The 21,459-nt window shown below is 42.0% G+C and overlaps 1 protein-coding gene across 1 annotated transcript in view; it reads left to right on the forward strand.

Moving 5' to 3' along the window:
- LOC147021620 (zona pellucida-binding protein 2-like) overlaps positions 1-21,459 on the forward strand; it is an 83,742-nt gene that overhangs the window by 30,903 nt on the left and 31,380 nt on the right. Inside the window, exons 3-5 of the mRNA XM_085891789.1 lie at positions 10,711-10,836; positions 11,572-11,718; positions 20,019-20,237. Coding sequence (XP_085747915.1) covers positions 10,711-10,836; positions 11,572-11,718; positions 20,019-20,237 — 492 coding nt within the window. The remainder of the gene's footprint in view (positions 1-10,710; positions 10,837-11,571; positions 11,719-20,018; positions 20,238-21,459) is intronic.

Genomic DNA, 21,459 nt, shown 5'->3' on the forward strand with positions numbered 1-21,459 from the left:
GCCCAGGGGTATTGGCCTTTTTTTTTTTTTTTTTTTTTTTCTAATAGAGTACTTGAGCTCAAAATGGATAATTCACAATCGCTCATAGAAAGCAGATTGAGTCATCTTCAGTGTTTGGTTTTAAGCAGGTTATGCAAGCGTGAAGGTATAATTATACCCTTACATTCACTTTAACTACATATTGTTTCCTTTCTTTACTGATCAATTATTGTCATAATGTTATTCTGCAAAATATCTATAATTGTCGTACCACTTTCAACTACCTGGTTGGTCAACAGCCTTTTGGTGGAGGCTTGTGAGTTATTGCCAAAAATATTGTGCAAATGTATAATTGTCCCACACAGCATAGGCACCAATAACTTTTAGCAGTGGTGAGACTGAGATCATAGGTGAAGGTTGAAATGGCTCAATTAAAGACGACCACCAGGAAGCATCCATCTCATAATGCACGAAGAACTGGCAGTTTCCAACGTGTTGACACAGCTTTTTGACACTGTTCCAGAACAGCTTCATGCACGTCTGGACAGAAAACGGTTTCACCAGTGGGATTATGAAACCAAGCAGCAGAAAATGCAATAATAACACAACGAAAATATACTTGGCGCACAACATAATTGAGATTGTCTCTGCTACAAAAGTCATGGTCTCCATTTTTGTAGGATTTTGCAGGAATTTAGAGACAGATTAAATGACTTGTGGTAATACCAGACTTGGTGGTGTAATGGTTAGAACATCCGATCTGAGTCTGAGTGGTCGGTGGTTCAGACCCTGACTGAGTCACACCAAAGACTTTTAAAATGATGCTCGACGTTGAGTATTTAAAAGGATAGAGCACGGACAATCACCATAGGTCGGCATCCATGCAAAGGAGGATATTCCTCTTTAGGAAATGCTCCGCAGATAAGGCACCATTGTTGTGACGTTCCTGGTACCCAGAGTGCCCCGGAAAGTGGTGGCAGTTCCCCCAAGCTTAGTGGATATGTTTGTCACCTCTAACCATCCGTGTGTGTGTGTGTGTGTGTGTGTGTGTGTGTGTGTGTGTGTGTGTGGGGCAGCTCCACTACAAGCCTTAGATTCTGTTTTAATAAAAAAAATACATAAAGAAGACCTCCCTGTGGTATTAAAAAAGTTGTACGAATGAGATACTCACAATTGTAAAAGATAGGCCAAAATGTATAACAAGGCATATCTATCAATTTAAAATTCATTTATATACTTTCTTACTAATCATTTGTATGGCTGGCAAGATTGCTGAGCAGAAGGCACACTCTCCTCTGAGCTGTTGAGCCTGGGTTAAAATCTTGACCCAGCTATAAATCCTAGTGTTTCGCATGCAGGGTGAGACATCAATGTGTGCATGCCATCCGTCCAGAAGGATAAGGTGAAGGGACTGTCTGCCAGCACTGGTTGTTTATAGATGTTAAAGATCCCTCAGTCTTTTGTGGGGAGGAGGTGAGTCATCTCCAGCACCCTGAAACTATTCCAAATTTCTGCCACTTTCAGTCGAGAATCCTGCAATGGAGTGGTGCTCTTTCCAGGATTAGCTCGAGCTTTGAAACGTTTCCCAACTTCTTGTGAACTCCACGAGGCACTGTCAATAGTACAGACTTCCACATGTATGTGTGTGTGTGTGTGTGTGTGTATATATATATATATATATATATATATATATATATATATATATATATATATATATATATATATATATATATATATATATATATATATATATATATATACACACGCAAAAGATACTTGCCACCTTTTAAATCTTCAAATATCAACAATAACACTGCGTGTAGTAAATGGGTGAACTTATTTGTGTACAATAGTGTCCTCACTGTCAGACAAAACGGTCACAGATGGTCACTTGAACCTTCAATGGTCACTTCATAGCACAGCTGTTGAACAGCCGTTTTGACTGTCAGTGATTAGCCAAGGGGTATGGGATGATTTTAATGAGCTGCACGTGATGTCTTGATATTGGCTTTAAAAAGGCCAGTGCAAAATGGGCATTTCAATCAACATGCCACGATTGTCAAGGGATCAACGGCAGTGTTCCTTGGGCATACTGCAAGGCGGATTGAGCTACCGTGAGGTGGCACGTCGCCTTGGCTGTTCACACCAGACGATATCGGCCCTGGTGGACAGAGACACCCTCCACAACTCTGCAGATGACAGACCTCGATCAGAGAGGCCAAGAGTCACCACTGCAAGGCAGGACAGGCAGATGGTCCTAAGTCAGATGGCTTCAGACATTGAGGACTGAGTGGGACAGAATCCAGCAGCAATCCATCCAAAGACTGGTAGGCAGTATGTGCCGACGATGCACTGCCTGTATCCAAAACAATGGTGGCCACACATGCTTTTGAAAGGGGACTGACATTGCACCCTGTGCTGTTCTGTACTGTAGAACAAACTTATGAGATGGTGTATCTTGGTCAAAAATTTGACATGTCATCAATAAAATGCCAATGTTTCAATTAGCAATTGTTGGTTTGTTTTATTTTGAACTGTTACAATTTTATTACATTTCAAACAAGTGGTAAATTTCTTTTCTTTTGTTTCTTTTCTTTTGCGTTTCAGTATATTACTAAAACTCTCATCTTGTATGTATGTACGTATGTTCCTGAAATACAGACAAAACAGCACACGATAGCGCAAAAATTTTAGGGCCACCTTACTATTATCCTGCGGTGTGCAGTATCAAGTTGTGTTAAAATCGGGCAACGAAAAAATTATTTAAAAATCGATTCCCGATTCAGCCAAGTACTCTTCGGGAGGATTTGATCAATGCATACAACCTCAGCGGTATAGTTCGCTGGAGCTATTTTTTTTTTTTTTTTTCTTGAAATGATTTCTTTTAAAATCTCAAACATTTAGTATAGACAAAGAACGATTTATTTTTAGCATAAAATAAACATCGCCATTTTGATGTAATACTTCCTTGTTTTTTTGTATACCTTGTCAAGGCTTGTGTGAGAGCTAACACACAACGCACAGCAAGGGGGGCATGAGACAAGAGGGGAGGGAGTGGGAAGGACAAAACAGTGGGGAACAGAGACATTAGGAGATCTGTGGAAGGGAGAGGGATGGGACGGGGAACGTGGGGAATGCAAGATGGACATTACAGGGACTTTCAGGAAGGAAAGCAGGGAATTTGAAGGAGGAGGGTTTAGGTGGATTATCGGGGGTAGAAAAGATCGAGGATTTGGATGGGGGATGATAAGAGGCAGTGGTGAACAGCTGTTTTGAAGGCCTGGAGGGAAGAATGGGATTGAATAGAGTGAGGGAGTTTATTCCAAAGGCAGGAAAAAAGACGAATGAAAGAGTGAAGGTGATAGGAGGCTGGATAGGAGACGGTCAAAGACAGAAAGACCACCGACCAACCTGCGGTGATTGAGTGAGAGGCCCAAAGACTCAGCCTCATTGCGGGAGATGCCAATGATCCAAAATGCCTTGGTTTCTACAGCGTGAAGCCGAGAAAGGTGGGAGGCAGGAGCACCAGCCCAGAGAGGAGAGCACTACTCCATCAGGCTGCGGACAAAAGCTTTGTAAGTGGTCAGTAGCTCAGGTTGTTTGAGGAAGGACTTTGCACGACGGAGGATTCCCAGTCGGCAACTGGCTTTGGAGGCAAGGTTTGAAACGTGGCTTTCCCAGGAAAAGTCATAGCAGATAGTGAAACCCAGAAGCTTGAAAGAAAGGACTTCTTCCAGAGGATTGTTGAGAAAGTGGATGGGGGTTGGGGGGGGAGGGGGTTTTGCAATGGTCCTTTCGAAGAGACATTGTGAGAGTGTGAGATTTGTCCGGATTGAAAGACATCATGAATACTATTTCATTTTAATTTATTAATTCATTATTATTAATTCATGTTCATTAATAAATAAAATTTTGTTCAGAAGATTACGCACAATAATTACTTCGACTTTCTTTTCTCCATTTTGTTTTTTCACATTGACACGCATATCAAGTTTCATTCAAATCGGGCAACAAAAAAAATTATTAAAAAATCAATTCCCGATTCAGTCAAGTACTCTTCGGGATTATTTGATCAACGCAAACAACGTCCAGCGGTATAGTTCGCTGGAGCTATCTTTCTTTATTCATTTTTTTTTATCAACCGCTGTCACAACGGGAATCCAACGGGTTCATGGGTCATCTAGGAACTTGTTAAAAGTTAATTAACCATGCATGTTGGGGAGATTTATCCTCTCAATCAAACGTGTTTTTTCCCACTTTCGTACTTTTATGATCATAGATAACATTGCTGAAAACAAATAAGTGCCACTTAGTTTCTCCTGTAGAGATTGGTGGTCATGGACATATTCACTTACATTGGCAGTGATATTCATGTCTCTGCTGGCTGTGAGCCAGAGGTCAACAGACGTCTGGGTCGGGCCTGGGGAAAAATGGATTCATACAGGTGATCATCCTCTCTTTGGGATAGGACATTCCAGGCACCCACCCGAGGGGACCGCTTCAGGTGGAGGTAATAAGTCGGAGATAGTATCACCACAAGGTGACAACAAGGCCCCTCTTCCAGTCAGTTGGGATGATGCCTGTGTTCCAGGCAGAGCACAGAACTACATGCAATGACATGGGTACAGCATTTCCCCCAGCCTTGAGAAGTTCAGCATGGATGCCACAGATCCCAGGAGCTTTACCCATTTCAACCGGTTCACCGCAGCCTGTGTTTCCACAAACAAAATTGGATCATAGTTGATTGGAGGGCCAGCAATCGGGATAGAGCCTGTGGGCACTGAAACCAATGAACCAGCCACCCTCAGTCCATGACTTCTTGCAAAGTTAAGAAACTTAGTGCTGTTCTGGTTCACAGTTCCAGACCCATGGGGGCCAACACATGTCTCATAACTATCCCTATCAGTTCCTGTCGATGCATTGAAATCCCCCAAGACAAGAAGAGTATCTCGCCTGGGGCACTGATCAACCATAGACTCGAGCATGACATGGAATGCGTTCTACACGGTGAGATAATTTGCCTCAGTCGGAGCATATACAGAGACTAGGGAACCAACATCCAAGGAGTGACAGATCCATCGTCTCATAATATGTTCGTTGAGAGGTGTTACCTCAATTATAATTGGACACAACTACAGCAACTCCTTGGGCATGGTAACTCTCAGAGATACCAGAACAATAGTCGGCGTAACCACTCGCCATGACCTCACCACTATTCGGTCTCTGAACCTCGGAGAGTGCTGCAATACTGATGTTCAAACACTTGAGCTCAGATGATAACAGACAGGTGATCATCCTCTCTTTGGGATAGGACATTCCAGGCACCCACCCAAGGGGACCGCTTCAGGTTAACCCAAGGAGTCCGCCATCTGGTGGACGACACCTCAGCACCATCCTGATACACACTACCACAATCTGACCCAGGAAGGTTACCCTGTGGTTTTCCTCCTATCAAAGAGTGGGGGTCCGGAAGGCTTTGCCCCAATCCCGTCATCCGGTGAGCTGCGCTGCGGAGGGCAGCTGCGCAGGAGGTACTTCCATGGAGTGGGTTTTCTGTTTTCTTTACATTCTTCTTGTGTTTTGCAGAGTAAAGGGTTTTATGGTGGCCGGTATGCAAATCCTGCCACTAACTTCCTTAAAAAGAAAAAAGTAACCGAACTGCATGAGGATGTCCGCAGACACAGTGGGCACTAGATGTATGGATGGCCGTTGGCTCACAAAGAACTCCTCTGCTGTTTAACAGGTTTTGTTTTTAATCCTGTTGGATGTCCAGATAATACACCCTCCTCATCAGGAAACCTGGTGAGGGAGATTGTTTCGTCACTGACAACCTGACCATGAAACTGGTTAATACAGGTTTACATGGTACCTGTAGCAAGTCACAGATATAATCTGGCCTGATCTGACAATATCCAGCCACCCTTAGTTGATAAGGAGTGGTTGCCAAGCCAGCCATTCCTTATCAACAGTTTTGTTGGAGTGCTTGCATGGGTGCTTAAGCCACTTGGCGAGTGCTCTAAAATAGTCATCACTGAATATATCGATCGACTTAAACAAAGTTCAGGGCCCACCCACCTGCGTTTGGCTGTGCAGTGCCTCATGCGGTGAGTCGGTCGGTGGTGCGCTCACTGAAATTGTGCAGTTTTATTTTACACCACGTTTCCCCTTTTTGTGCGATCTTCTTTCATCAACCGACCCATCAATTTGGCATAGGACACGTGTAAGAAATTAAACGTTTTCGTTTTTAAAACTTTCTTCAACCATTTTATTGGAGTGCTTGCTTGAGTGGAGTTCTTAAAACATTTCCAGAGTTAAGAAGGTAAAATAAATTTGATGATTACAATGATTAAAACACGTTTTCAGTTGTCACAATAACAAAGCAACGAATTGCCGCATCATGGCAGGATAGCCGTGAGGTACGCACGCTCACTCAAACTCTCATAAGCTTTCTAGCCTGGTTTTGATTCCCGACCCAGCTATAAACTGTCATTCCGGTGTTTCACATGCTGGGTGATTCATCAATGTGTGGGCCGTCTCTCAGATGGATGTTAAACTAGACGCCACATCGACCGCAATCCCCCCTTCTCCCCTCTCTCCTCCTCTCACTCTTCTTTCTTTCCCACCCTCTCCCCCTCTCCCTATCCCTCTCCCTCCCACCCCTATCCCTCTCTCTCCCTCTCTTCCAGTCCTCTCCCTCTCTCCCCCTGCTCCTCCACCCCTCCCCCCTGTTAAGTGTACTGTTAAGGACTGATGGTTTAGTTTTGAATTTACAGCGTAGATAGCAGGGGTTTTAAATGCTCCTGCTTGGGTCAAAATTATTGTGGTTATCTGCCATGATTGAAAGAGGTTGCTGTACCCACGATTAAGCGTTAGAAACATCTGTCACTCAAAACTGTAACCCCAGCTCTAACCAGTTATCAACACTTGTACATGGACAATTTTAATGGTGAATCAAGCACTTGTTGCCATTGCCCAGCAGTTAACACAAGAGCACCTGAGAATAATTATCAATTATTGACAGTTTCTGCAAATCAAATGAACTATCATCCATTTATAGTGAAGAGAAAGTACACTACCGGTCAAAAGTTTGAGAACACCCCCATTTTTCCAGTTTTTACTGAAATTTAAGCAGTTTAACATTTCAATGTGCTCTGAAATTAAAGCATAGAACAAATAAGCAATTGCAGATAAAAAATAAATAATGGAATCGTTTTGTTGAACAAAATTTAATCTAAATTTTTGACTCATTAAAGTATCCACCTTTTGCAGATATAGGGCTTTCACCCTTCTGTCCAGTTCATCCCAAACCAGCTCGATGGGGTTTGAGTCTGGAGACCGTGCTGGCCATTCCATGATTTGAAGCATACCATCTTGTTATTTTCTTCGAAGGTAGTTCTGACATAGCCTGGAGATATGTTTTGGGTCGTTATCTTGCTGTAGAATGAACCCCTGACTAACAAGGCGTAGACCAAAGGGTATTGCATGTCATTGCAAAATGCTGTGGTAGCCCTTTTGGTTCAGGGTGCCACTCACTCTGTGCAAGTCACTGACTCTGGATCCAGCAAAAGAGCCCCAGATCATCACGCTTCCTCCCTCCCATGTTTGACAGTTGGTGTCACACACTGATGAACCATCCTTTCGCCTACTCTACGGCATACAAAAACCCTGCGTGATGAACCGAAGATTTCAAATTTTGATTCATTGGTCCATAAGACCTTCCTCCAGTTTTTAGTAGTCCACTGGCGGTGCTTCATGGCCCAGGCAAGCCTCTTTTTCTTATTTTGCCATCTTAGCAATGGCTTTCTTACTGCCACTCGACCTGCTGCTGCTGCTGTCCTGTGAGCCGCCTATCACGCAAGCTGTTGACTCTCAGAAACTTGTCTTCTGATTGTGTTGTGGCTTTGGGTCTGCCAGACCTATTCCTGTCAGAGTTTCCCCCAGTTTCAAAGTGCCTTTTGATGGTGTAGGAAACTGTACTCACTGACACCTTGGCTTCTTTGCAATTTCTCTAAAGCAAAGACCTACACTTTTAAGGGTTATAATGGTCTGTCTGTCTTCCTTTAATTGTCTTTTTCTTGCCATTATGTCAGCAATACACTACTTCCTGCAGTGCAATATTGTCCAAATAATGCTTCAGAGGGTGTAGCAACACAGTCTGTTCCAACACTGCTTTTATACAGACAGAGGGTTTGTAACTAATCAACAAAAGTTTGGACACCTGTAGGAACTGTTTGCATCAACTTTCAAGGCTTAATTTACTTCCATTGCTGCAGAACAGCTGCAGTTGCTAATCCATTACTTGTTCTCTCAAAAGGACCTTTTTTAACAACTCTGAAATTTACATTATTTTTCAGTTTTTGGTAGCCTAAACTTAGTTTTTTTTTAACCTCTGGCAGTTTACTGCTTAGCGTTTTACCATTTCAGGTTATTCACTGGACTTGAACTGCTTAAATTTCAGTAAAAACTGGAAAAATGGGGTGTTCTAAAACTTTTGATCGGGAGTGTATGTATGTATGCATGTAATTATCATCTACTCCTCTGAGTGGATTTGATCGAGGATGCTAAAACTTTCATGGTCCTCCCCCTCCCCCCACCCCCCTCCTGAGCACCACTCCCCCCTCCATAATCCCCCCATCAACCATCACCCTCACAATACCCACCACCATCTCACACCCCCTTCCACCATCCTCCCACAATCTCCCATCAACCCTCACCCCCACAATACCCACTATCCTACACCCCTCCCTCTCCACAATCCCTCATCAACCATCACCCCCCAATATCCACAACCACCCCACACCCTCTCTACCCCCTAGTACCACTCTCACTCCACTGGGGCAGGACCTCGACATGGCACGATACAACACTAACACAGCACCACAGCATGAATCGGCACGGCATGACACAGCACCACCACAGACACACATGGCATCCCGAGAAAGTCTAAAACGGGACGATTCCTTAACGTACAAGACATATCAAGGTCAGTCTGTGGTGGTGAGACAAAACATTCATCGCCCATTTTGTCCACGGTGTCTGAGTGTGATTCGGTGTTGTCCATGCTTTCGGGTGATGACGGTTATTTCTTCTCGAGTAATGCAACTGATTTATCATTTCATACAAAATCCCTTTTCAACCATCGATTTAACAGAAAAAACAAAACCTACCAATCTGTAGTGAACATACGACCAGCGTTTTCATCTTCACGAACATTTCCACCTTCTTCGTCTGAATTGCTCGCATAAGGCTCAAAACGATCCATCCATCCACTGGGTCCATACTCCGTACACAGTGTCGGCGCTGCCAAAGCAGTCTCCTGGGCTATTGGGCACAATCCTGGATGAGTCGCCACTCCGATGCAGGATACTTGAATGGCTCAGTTATCTCAGCAAGCTGATACTCATTTTGCCGACCTTGGAAGGATGACCGGCTAAGTTAACCCCACCTGTTATTAGTTCAACGGAAGAGCGAGATTTGAACTCAGGACCTTCAGATCTCAAGCCTGCCACCCTAACCATTAAGCCAACTCCCCCGAAAGCATTTCCATCATTAATTTTGTCTCCAATAGTTTCTTCAAAATCTGACTGATCACTTTCAACATTCTGAGAACCTTCATTCATGCTAATGACGGTGAAATCAGTATCGGAATCCGAGGTCGACGTGCACTGTTTCTCTCGGTAAGCCGCCATTCAGATCAATATGGTTTCAGGGTGAGATGTCACTGGCAAAATCGAAAATCGACACTCTTGAGTTTGTTTGTTTTTTTTGACACTTTGTGATTTCCTCCAAAAAAATCGTTATTCCCCCCCCCCCTTCAAATTAAACCATGATTAATGATTTTTAATGGTCTGCAGAAATTTGTTTTTTGCATTTTGGTTCCCCTTTAAACAAGGAAATGAAGCCATTTGACCCATCACTGTCATGATGCATGCCAAGTTACTTTTTGCTGCAGCTGTAAACAACAATCTTCATGACCTACCTAATGCTCTTGGAACTATAACGGCACTCGGTAAAACGCATACCTCCTCCAGGCTGAACTGTTTACATTTTGTATCCCACTGATAGGCCGGATCTGGATTCCGACCTGAAGCAAAATAGAATCTGCTTGTTATTGTCACCTAACTCATCCACCTAGTTTTGTCATCACTCATGCACAACCTTTTGAAATATCACGCCATATATCGTTTCTGACCCCATCTCTCAATGGTGAAGAATCACTTAGAAAATAAAAAAATTATCATGTCCGGATTCGGATCTTCACCAAAATCGAAATGATTCGTCCTTGTTACATACCCAACCTGTTCACCAGGTTTTGTCCACATCGGTCCATAACTTTTAGAGATATCAGGCTAGATATAGTTTTTGGCCTTGTATTTCTCAATGGTGAAGAATTAATTAAAAAGTTCTAGTATCTGGATCTTCACCAAATTCTAATAATGTAGTTTTCATCACACACCCAACCTCTCCACCAAATTTCCTCTGAATCCTTCCACAACTTTGTGAGATATCCTGTTCACAGACAGACAGACAGACAGAGGTGAAAACATAACCTTCATTCACCTTCGGTGGTGGAGGTAATCATGGGCCCTCATCAAGTCACTGCCATGGGTCTTCGGTTGATGTTTAAGTCAGTGGATTACTTGAAGGTCTTTAGTTCAGCGGCATTTATCATCAAAGTGTATAACCCTATACCTTGGATAAATTTATATTCGGACTCCTCATTTCTTGCAGTGCATGTATACGTGCCGATGCACCGGACCAGTCCTACATTGTACTGCCTATCCTGGCACATGAGACACCGTGATCTGCTCAAGTCTACAGTGATATGGATTGGCCCAGCAGGGGTTCTGCATAATGGTACACAAGCGCTCCATATCCCCCCCCCCAATCCCCCCCAACCTCTGATACGGTGATGTATGGCAAGCGATAAGGTGTTGTAGTACTTGGAAGGTTAAAGTTGCATTTTGATGCCAAGGGATGCCACACATATACAATGCACCCAAGTAATAAAATCACCCTTCGAAGCTCCACTGACACAGACGAATGGGTCTGGCACAGCACCAGGGAGTCACTTTCTAGCATGCAAATATAAATTCTGCATCGAAGCTTACCATGTCTAATTAGCCGCTGATATTATGTATGCTCTCTGCACTGCTGCTTTCACTGGGAAAACGTATGCTGCTGAATGGTACACGACTCTCTTTTGAATTTTAATGATGTCCTCTTTGGTTCTGGTTGACAAGAAAATGGACTTCTCTGCAATCAGTGTAGAGAAATGTCATATATTTTATTACACAAAGCACACTCGGGCATCAGCCGAATTGCAGGTTTATGAAAAGAAAATTGGGAAAATGCTGGAATTCATGGCCTTCTAAATGATCAGGGTGAAATCATTTTCATATATCAAGATGGTGATTGTGAGATGCAGCACAAGAAGAGCTGCTTTCTAGCCCTCCCATTATCATAGCCAAAAAAAAATAGAATCAAAACTATGAAAGTCAAAAAAAAAAAACATTGAAGCAGCCTCATTTTGTTGCGAGGTGAAAAGTTTGAAATTATAACCAAGAATACTTTTCCTCGGTTGTGTTCCAGGTCGTCATACCAACATCACCCAAGATAAAGGTGTCGTGTTGAAGAACGCCCAGGCGTGGATGTCTGGAGAATATAGCTGCATGATTACGTACAACACGTTGTCGGGGAAAAAATCGCACCAACTGCACTTTGGGTTCATTGTATTCGGTAAGAAGGTCTGGTGCTTTACCCAATTGATGCTTCATCACCAACATGAAAGGAACGTTTTTGTAAATGCAGGGTGGCACGGTTTGGTGAAAAGATGCAAGTGACATCTTTGATGAGAGCAACGCAAGTGCAACCAACAGATTACTCATGAATTATCTTCTCAATTGCAGAATGATTTGTTGAGCCCTTTATTACTAAAATGAGTTACCGTGCACACCATGCAAGATAGTTGCAGCATGAAAATATGTTTGTACGAAAATTGCATTAAATGAAAAACAATGGTGGTCTCAAAAAAAGAGAGGAAGAGTTCTCATTGATACCTTGAGGCTTGTACGAGACTCGCAGATAGGCGTCAGATGTAGAGGCTCGTGCAACATCTCAACAACAGCGTTTAAGGCAGACAACCTGGGGATAGGTAACCACAAGTTAAAACAATAATTCAACCTCAACAATTCCTTGACTCATTGCATTTTGGTGAGCAGATAGGACATGCAGCCATGTGATTCACAGATTATTATTATCTTGCCAAAACGAAGTTTTGCAAGATATGTAATTCAGCTTGTATGTTTTTTTGTTTTTTTTTGTCTGTAATCACGTATAAAAAATTCTGCAGAGCACAGTTATCATCGGAAATTTTTGTAACTTCGCATATCAGAGGCCTATAGAGGTCCCTTTCAGTGCACAAAATTTTGAAGGTCAAGGTCAAAGGTCAAGGTCACTTTGGCGCAAATCAGGGGAGTCGATGAAACCCTTATTTTTTGAGTAAATTTGATCGGATCGTCTTCAAACTTCATGAGAATATAGTTCATGATCTGGTGCTCAGCTGATTAATTTTTGGTGGCGATTGGCCTTGACCTTCATGGTTAGTGCCTAAGGTCAAACATATTTGACCCCAGGGTCAAATTTTCAAGTTTTAGGAACCATATCGTGTAGTACCTCAAATTGAACACCTCGATGAGTGCTTTCTAGATATGTCAAGCTTGAGACATTATGACGTCATTTGGTGACGTTATGAGGCAAAAGCATATTTTTCATGGTTACTCTGTAGAACGATTCTCATCGGAATCTCTCGTAGGCAGATATTCCTCAAGGAGTCGCTCCTGGTGGATAGCAGCTCTGTTCACCTCAGTGTGACCTTAAATAAGTCACACGTGGTCACCTTTTGGCAAGATACGGGTCACCCTGCGGGTGACATTGGTTTATTTTTATTATTTTTTTGAGAATAGAGAAATCAAAAGGGATTAATGCACAGGACAGTGGCAAAGAAGAGATCTTACCATTTTGAATGGCTGGGAAGTTGAGCGGGATTACTGCAGATCGAGGAAAGGTGGAAAAAGGAATGCAGGATAGCTTGCACTTAGGAGGGTTTAATGGATTGGCGAGTGAATGACTGAAATCGTCCTGGAGCTGGGGAGATGGCAAGAAAATTTTAAAAAACATCAAAAACCACTTGGTGAATGATTACATCATCATTTGGAGGGTAATTTATATGCCAGCTGTCCCAACTGATAGCTGGTGGAGGTTGAAGACACCACCATAATTTTGAATGTTGGTAATGGGGGCTGTCAGTGGGGAGCACTGCATAAGTGGCAAAGCTATGCCACCCCCAGAAATGATGCAAACCAGCAGCCAGGTGCTGTAAATAATGAGCCCCGTAGGAGCAGCTCCACGACTAGAATGACGTTTCTTGAATTGACAGTGCACGTTGATAAAAAGTCTGAAAGGTACAGTGGGATTTACACAAAGTGGAAACTGAAAGGGACTGTAAGAGGAAATATGCAGCTCCTTTGCTCGTGCAGCAGGTCTTGAGATGACATATGTCAAAAATAAAAAAAAAATAAACCAACCTCTTCTGCTCACTTCATGCTTAAGAAAAACCCACGACAACCTCAAATGCAATGTAATTCCTCTGTGGAATGCCAATTTGTGACAGAATTTTGCCTGGCTACGTCCCAATCCCCACGGTGCTCTTTGTGCACCACTCATTTAACATTGCTGTTAAACTTTTACATCCGTCTAACCTCCCTCTGACAATGGTGTCTGCTTCAAAGGTTTTCAAAATTAGCCTATTCTTCCTACTTTTGACAGTATTGCATTTTGGTGAGCTGCAGCAGTTTAATTTATGCGTTTTGGTACCGAGGGGATGGGGAGACAGGTTGTGCAGAATGTGTTAAGAATTATCCAGGGGCTGAAGCAAGAGCACAATATATTGCTTATGAACTTGAATTTCTGTAGCTTTGTCAGCCAAGTAGATCAGTATTTGTCCTGTGTTCTAAACTGAATTGCCCAGAATATGAGCTATCCTATTCATCTAACCCAGCAATACATCCTCTATAATGAAAAAAGGACATCATGTGCCAACATTTTTGCTAAATTCTAAATTCCTCCCATCCTAGTTCTTCCACCAGCTGTGACTATGTGTACAAAAAAATAATGTTTTGAGGTGGGGATGCATCTGCAGTGTAACTGTTCCCAAGCAATGATGCAATCAGCTCACCAAATTGGAAATAATATACTTCTCTGAATGTATGTTTAATCCCAGCAGATACGTCCAAGTCAAAGGTTCCCAAACGCTTTTGTTGTGTGTACTCCCATTTGAACCTCCAAACATTTTTCGTCCACCGTGTACAACTGCCATAGTGACATGATATCGTGGTGACGTGCGGCTATTGTAGTGTCAAAATCTTGACAGATGCGGGACGAACCACGGCCTTCAACTAGTGGTTCATTCCGATTGGTGAGTGAACACGTGGCGTAATTTGGCAGTGCAGGGAGGCGAATATTACTTTGTTCCACCACAGGCCCCTGCCGTTGGTCTTGCAAGATCCATAGGGGTCAGCAAACTCTAGGTTGGGAACCACTCTCCTGGAAAACCATCTTTTCCACTTTGCAAACGATTTTACATTATTCCGTACAATATCCCATTGCAAAAACAAACCGGCAACTATTGTAAGTCTCTCTCAGCAGATCGTGAAAGGATCAGATTCTGTGCTGATATGAGGAACATGTTATTCTTCCAAGGCAAGTCTAACATTTTCACCTTGTCTCTCTGAAATGATTGTCTAGTGAACCCAACTATCTGCTTCCTTGATCAGCCACTGAAAAAAGTTCAGTCCCAAGAACTTTCAGACCTCACTACAAGTTATGACCTCTCCTTCTCCTCTCCTTGGTAGACTAAATGGCAAAGTTGAATGCCAATGGCAGCCACAGAACAATTATTCTTTATTTCTCCAAGTCCTTCCTTTGTAATTGACCTGAACTCCTAATAGCCTACATGGCCTTTGTCTGAAGCTCATTGCTCTTGGTACTCAGTCATAGATATTCCATTTAGAACCGATGGATTGGTGCCCCTTCTTCGTGCACTTCTCATCCTGGATTATGTGGAATCCAAAGTTCTCAAAATCACTGGCATTTCCCACAAATAACCCGAGGCACAAGGCCTGTTGCTCTCTCATCACAGAAAGGTTTGTTGTCTCTCAGCTTTCAACCTCATCTCTTCTGATCTTGTTCCCCTTTTCTTTCAGCCCCCCGCCCCTCTCCAAGTTAACCCTCTCCTTGTTAACCTTCCAAATCCGGATCTATTCCTCACCTCCACTCGTTACCTCTGCCACTGAAGGTGAAAGGAGGTTATGTTTTCTCCACTGTCTGTCTGTCTGTTTGTGTGCAGGATATCTCAAAAAGTTGTGGATGGATTCGGATGAAATTTGATGGGCAGGTTGGGTGTGTGATGTGGACTAACAGGTTCGATTTTGGTGAAGATCCGGATCCGGATCCGACTACTAGAATTTTTAAAGTGATTCTTCACCATTGAGTTGTCGGGATAAAAACGATACATAGCACAATATCTCAAAAATGTATTGGCCCGACATGTACTCGTGGATCAGGCATTGCATAGCAGAGGTATGTGCTCTACCGAGTGCCCTTCTTGTTTGTTCCTTTTTTTTTTTCGTACCTGTGAAAAGCATCTCTCAGTCACTGGATCCCACTCTTCCGTCTTGTGCTTCAAGATGGCAGTGGAGTGCCATCTCATTTCATATTATATTCCAACCCATGATAGTTTCTACTCCTGCTAATCTTCTCCACCCTTACCCCTCTCTCCTGTATATTACTATTGACCTTTCATGAATACACCTTCTTGTTTTTATTTAGTTGGATACAAAATCTAAATTCATGGAAGACTACAGAGACAAAAAAGCAACACTTTGACAGTGGGGAACTTGGGCAACAGATGGACACTAAAGGAGGGAAGGCGAGGGAGAGGGAAGGCAGAGAGAGAGAGAGAGAGAGAGAGAGAGAGAGAGAGAGAGAGAGAGAGAGAGAGAGAGAGAGAGAGAGAGAATGGAATGAAGGGGGGGGGGAGGACGGGTAGGAGGAGGGAGGAAGGGGAAGGTGAGGGAGCGGGAGGGAAGGGGAGGGAGGGAGAAAGAGAAGAATAAAAAAAAACCAGCCTCATGCACAAACCACTCATGAACCTGCCAATAAAATGGTTGGGTGATATGAAACTGGTGTAGAAGGAACCCTTAAGATATAGAGGGAAGCACAGGAATGAACACCCTCTGGAAGGCAGTTCTGCAAATGGGAGAAATGTGTTACAAAATGGTAGAGATGGGCATTTGGTATCTATTTTGGAGGTTTAGCCAATGCTTCCTGTTTAGCAATGTTTAGCCAATGCTTCCTGTTTAGCAATGTTTAGCCAATGCTTCCTGGAGGAGTTGGGGAAAGTTAGAGGGCTGAGAGAGCAGAGGTAGCAAGATTGGAGGTGAGGCAGTGAAAGAACAGCAAGGCCACTGACCTGTCTGCGATGACAGCAACAATTTTTAGGCTTTGGTCTCATTGTGGAAGATGTCAATAATGTTGAGAGCTTTAGATTCTACAGAATCCAGGCGAGACAGAGAGGAATTGAGGGTGCCAGCCCATAGCCAAATGGAGTAATGCTCTCCCCTATCGACAAAGGCCTTGCCAGCTGTGAGTAGTTGATGTGATGGAAAACTCCTTGATGGAGCTATGGACTGCTTTCCAGTCTGGACTGTCACCCCAGCATCACATTTATCTCTCCTGCATTCTGTGGACTCTTAAGTTTTCAATATTATTTGACTCTCACGTGATGAGGCTGAAACACACAAGATCTGCTGCTTTCACGTCACAGGTCGGTGATCTCACTTTTTTTGGTCATCTCTTACGAGATGACCTAATAAAGCCAGTCTCGATGTCCGTACGTACATCCCCATTTTTTTCTTCTTCTGATTCTCTTGATATTTGGTATGTTGGTAGATGTCGATGAGGGATGCACGACGGTATGACCTTTGACCCGATTGAAGGTCAAGGTCAACGTCAAGATCACTCCAAAGTTGTGAAATCGTCCATTTTTAAAATCTATCTCCTCCGCTGTTTATGATCCGATCTTCGAAATTCCTTCGGATTCAGATAATATGGAACAATATCTAAATTTCGTCAGGCCGGTTTTTTGAAAGTCGTCCTGGTTATCGAGTCACGTGTCTTCAAAGTTGGAAAAATCGTCGACGTGATATGGTCAAAAAAAAATTCGCCCGATCTTGATAAAACTTGGTATGTAGGTAGGGGTCGATGAGTGATACACGACGGTATGACTTTAGACACGATTAGACGTCAATATCAAGGTCAAGGTCACTCCAAAGTTGAAAAATCAGCTAATTTCAACATTATCTCTGCCATTTATTATACGATCTCGGCGGAATTTCCAATTGATTATGATAGTAGGGTACAATATCTGAATCTGGTCGGGTCGTATTTTTCGAATTTGTAATTTGATTTCTGAGGTTTTCTATCCTTTTTACTCCCGGGCTTTCGTCTGTACGTTTGAACCAAAACACAAGACGACATCGAAGCCATTCTAAGCCGATCACAGATCCACATCTACAGAGCTTCAGAGATGACCGTCACCCCCAACGGGGGTAATTTTTTTTAACCACCTCGTCTACAATATTGCTCCTCCTGCTCTCTATACCGAAGCATGTCTTCTCCAGGATGCACGCATTATTCTCCAGGATGCACGCATTCTTCCAGTGACCACTAAATGGTTAAACTTGGAAAATGATAAAGAGAAACAGAGAAATTGGAGAAATCCTGTGAGAGAAACATTTCTGTTAAGCATCCACTCTCAGCAGCTGCAGCAGTAATTTGAATGGAGAATTCAGTGACATTATAACAGAGATGTTGAATATTTGTGGATTATGCTGTTAAATGTGTTGTTGGTTGTTATCTCCATATGTGGGCATCAGAAGGTGGAACGTAGCCCTCCCAGATCTCAAAGTATCCACATGTGTTGCTGTTTTTGGCTGCTATCTTCACACGTGGGTGAGTTTCAGGTGTGTGTGTGTGTGTGTGTGTGTGTGTGTGTGTGTGTGTGTGTGTGTGTGTGTGTGTGTGTGTGTGTGTGTGTGTGTGTGTGTGTGTGTGTGTGTGTGTGTGTGTGACAATTAGAGGAGAAAGGGTGGGGGTGGGGTGAAAGGTGTGATTATGGAGGTGGGGCGGGTGGACACGAGGGATTCATGGACACCAGAGAAATTGGGGTGTAGACAGTGGGGCACTGGGTGAGGTCAGGAGGACATGTGGTGGGGGCAGGGTGAGATATCCCTGTGGGGAATGTGAGAGATGGGGTGGGAGCGGTCAGATGTGGACAGTGGAAAGAAGCTGGAGGGAATGCAGACATGAAGGGTTCATGGCTGTAAGCCAGCATTCACTGCAAATGGTTTGTTTTCTCAGAGGCTTTTCAAAAAAAAATGTCATTGTTTCCTTGACTCCCAATTGTCATTATGTTACCCTTCTATCTTCAAATATTTTGCTATTCCAGAAGCTTAGATTTAGTGTCCATCATAGCTCAGTAAAAAAAAAAATTAAGACAAGGACTTGATGTATAATATGAAAGTGATAACGTCTGAGATCAGATGTACTTTCCCATGACAGCTTCCGAAATTTAGTAAAGACAGTGATTTAATGAATCCACTACTTTGCAACTTCTTTGTCACAACTGGGATAGTGACTTTTAAATAATATATCTTTCCTGACAAGTAACTTCAATTTAGGAGCATGCCATTAAGCCCATCATAGCTTGCGCCATGAAGTCTTTGGTAGGACTCGACCAGGGTTTGAAGTACCGACCTCCCAGGTACTGAGCAGATGCTCTAACCCAGTGTTTCTCAATCTTTCCTGTCCCACGCCCCACTTTGATTTTCAAAAAAATCATACGCCCACCATGATTGGAGACTACAGTATATACGACATATGTATTCAAAAGGCTTTATTAAAACTTTATTGCAAATGTTATTCAATTACTACTCACTTCAATAGTTATGACGCTATGAGGCATCAGTCACAGCTTCAAACTTTTGAAAGTGCAAAGCTATGAAAGCGATCCCGTGTTGATTCATTAATTCTGAATCCTCATGCCCCACCAAAATATTGCCACACCCCACCTTGAGAAACACTGCTCGAACCATTATGCCGCTGAGTCGAACTTATCTACTACAACAGTCAGTACCAGGTATTTCAAAAGGTTCTATGAACATGGTAATCACAATAGTCGAACACACCTCAATGTTTTATCAGTTTTCAATGCAATCGTATCTATAATTTGCAATGAAACATATTCTGATTCTCATGGAGCATCGGTGCTGGCGATGAAGTTTATTGGTGGGGATTACACTGGGTGGTTTGCCATTGCCTTCTCAGCAGTAATTAGGGGAAGAATTTGGAATTTGGCGATGGTGTTGGAGATAGCTCACCTACTCTTCGCGAAAGACACGATGGGGATCTCTAACGTCTACCAACTAATGCTGGCAGATGGATGTCCATTTCAACGTCCATTCAAGGATCGACACACATTTTGATGAATCTGCCTGTGAAACACCAGGGTGACAGGTAATGGCTGGGTCAAGATGCCAACCCCAGGCTAGGCAACTTAGAGATGAGTGTGAATCCCTCAAGGTCTGAAGTCCAGACTATCCTGCCAAGCTGAAGAAAGCCTGTAAATGTATATTTATTTACATCTACACCTCAATACACTTATTTTTGTGTGCCTTGAACGATTGTAAATCATTCAGAGGACTCTTTGAACGCCCCACATAGGTCCCGAGCTCAATGTAGAAGTTAAAAAATATTAAATCGAAGTGATTGTTTACTGAAAGGTTTCAAGTAATGCAAAATTGCTGTGCACAACAAACGAACACATTTGCCAATGTCAGCAATAAGCTTTTGCATTACCACATATTTCATGTTTGTTGTGATGTACATGAGATCTGTGCGTGTGCTTGTCTTTTGTGCAGTGTTTCGGGATCCAGATGTCATGTATACGATGCAGGTACATTACCTCACCAACAATTGCAGATTGTCTCGGAACAATCAAATGCTGAAAACCCTGCAGCAAGAGTGGAACCACCAGATAAGAACCTTGAAAAGCCACATCACTGGGCTTAAGTCCAACTGTTACCATGTGGACTACCCTGTTCTGGGACCAAAAAACGAGCTCAACGTGTCCTTCACCGGTCAGTTCATATTGTCAAAGTGGCACTATGGATTAATATTACGTCTATTTCATCAGTTTCTGACACAAGAGTATATATACATGTAGTAAGTTCCAAGGTAAGTAGAGATAAATCTAACCCTTATATTGGATGTCAACATATCATGGGCATCCATTTTTTTAATGGGTTGACTTGCTAGGCATTTTCATCTGAGCTCATACTGCTTGCATCCCAACTTTGAATCATATAAATATATGTACAAGCATGGATTGGCTCGCGAGGCTTGCCTCACTACACGTCGCTACAGTGTGACAAACACTCCCACATAATTCAAAAGGCCTCACCACCACATCATTAAAACCTCACCACCACGTAACCACCATGTTATTAAAAACACCTCACCTCCACGTAATTAACAACAACTCCTGCTGTGCAATTCAAAACACCTCACCATACGTTTCAATGGAGACAGGCTTGTTTTAACGACACAATAAGTATGTGAGTTGCCGTGTTGGCTTGATTTAAACCAATAAGAATTCAAACATTTATTTTGCAAATTTATTTGAAATATTCGTGATATTACGTTTTTATAAGCGATTTAAGTTGAGGATGTAAGTTCAAACAAAAGGAAAAATATACAATATTTTTTTGAAAAAAAATCGTTAGGATGTACACAAGGGAGGTATAGCTCCATCCCAGAAGTTTGGTACAATTTCACAAAAGTTTGAGGGAGCAGTTCAGTGACAACACAGGATAGACACTGCATATATATATATATATATATATATATATATATATATATATATATATATATATATATATATATATATATATATGAATGCATGTACATATACTGTATGTGTATATATATATATATATATATATATATATATATATATATATATATATATATATATATATGTGCATATATACTCGATGTATATGTGTGTATATATATATATATATATATATATATATATATATATATATATATATATATATATATATATATATGTATGTATATGCATATATATATATATATATATATGTATGTATATGCATATATATATATATATATGTATGTATATGCATATATATATATATATATATATATATATATATATATATATATATGTATGTATATGCATATATATATATATATGTATGTATATGCATATATATACATATATATATATATATGTATGTATATGCATATATATACATATATATATATATATATATA

Source organism: Eptatretus burgeri, chromosome 8, assembly GCF_056783735.1.
Source record: "Eptatretus burgeri isolate ZD-2024b chromosome 8, Ebu_testis_v1, whole genome shotgun sequence".
NCBI classification, from domain to species: domain Eukaryota; kingdom Metazoa; phylum Chordata; class Myxini; order Myxiniformes; family Myxinidae; genus Eptatretus; species Eptatretus burgeri.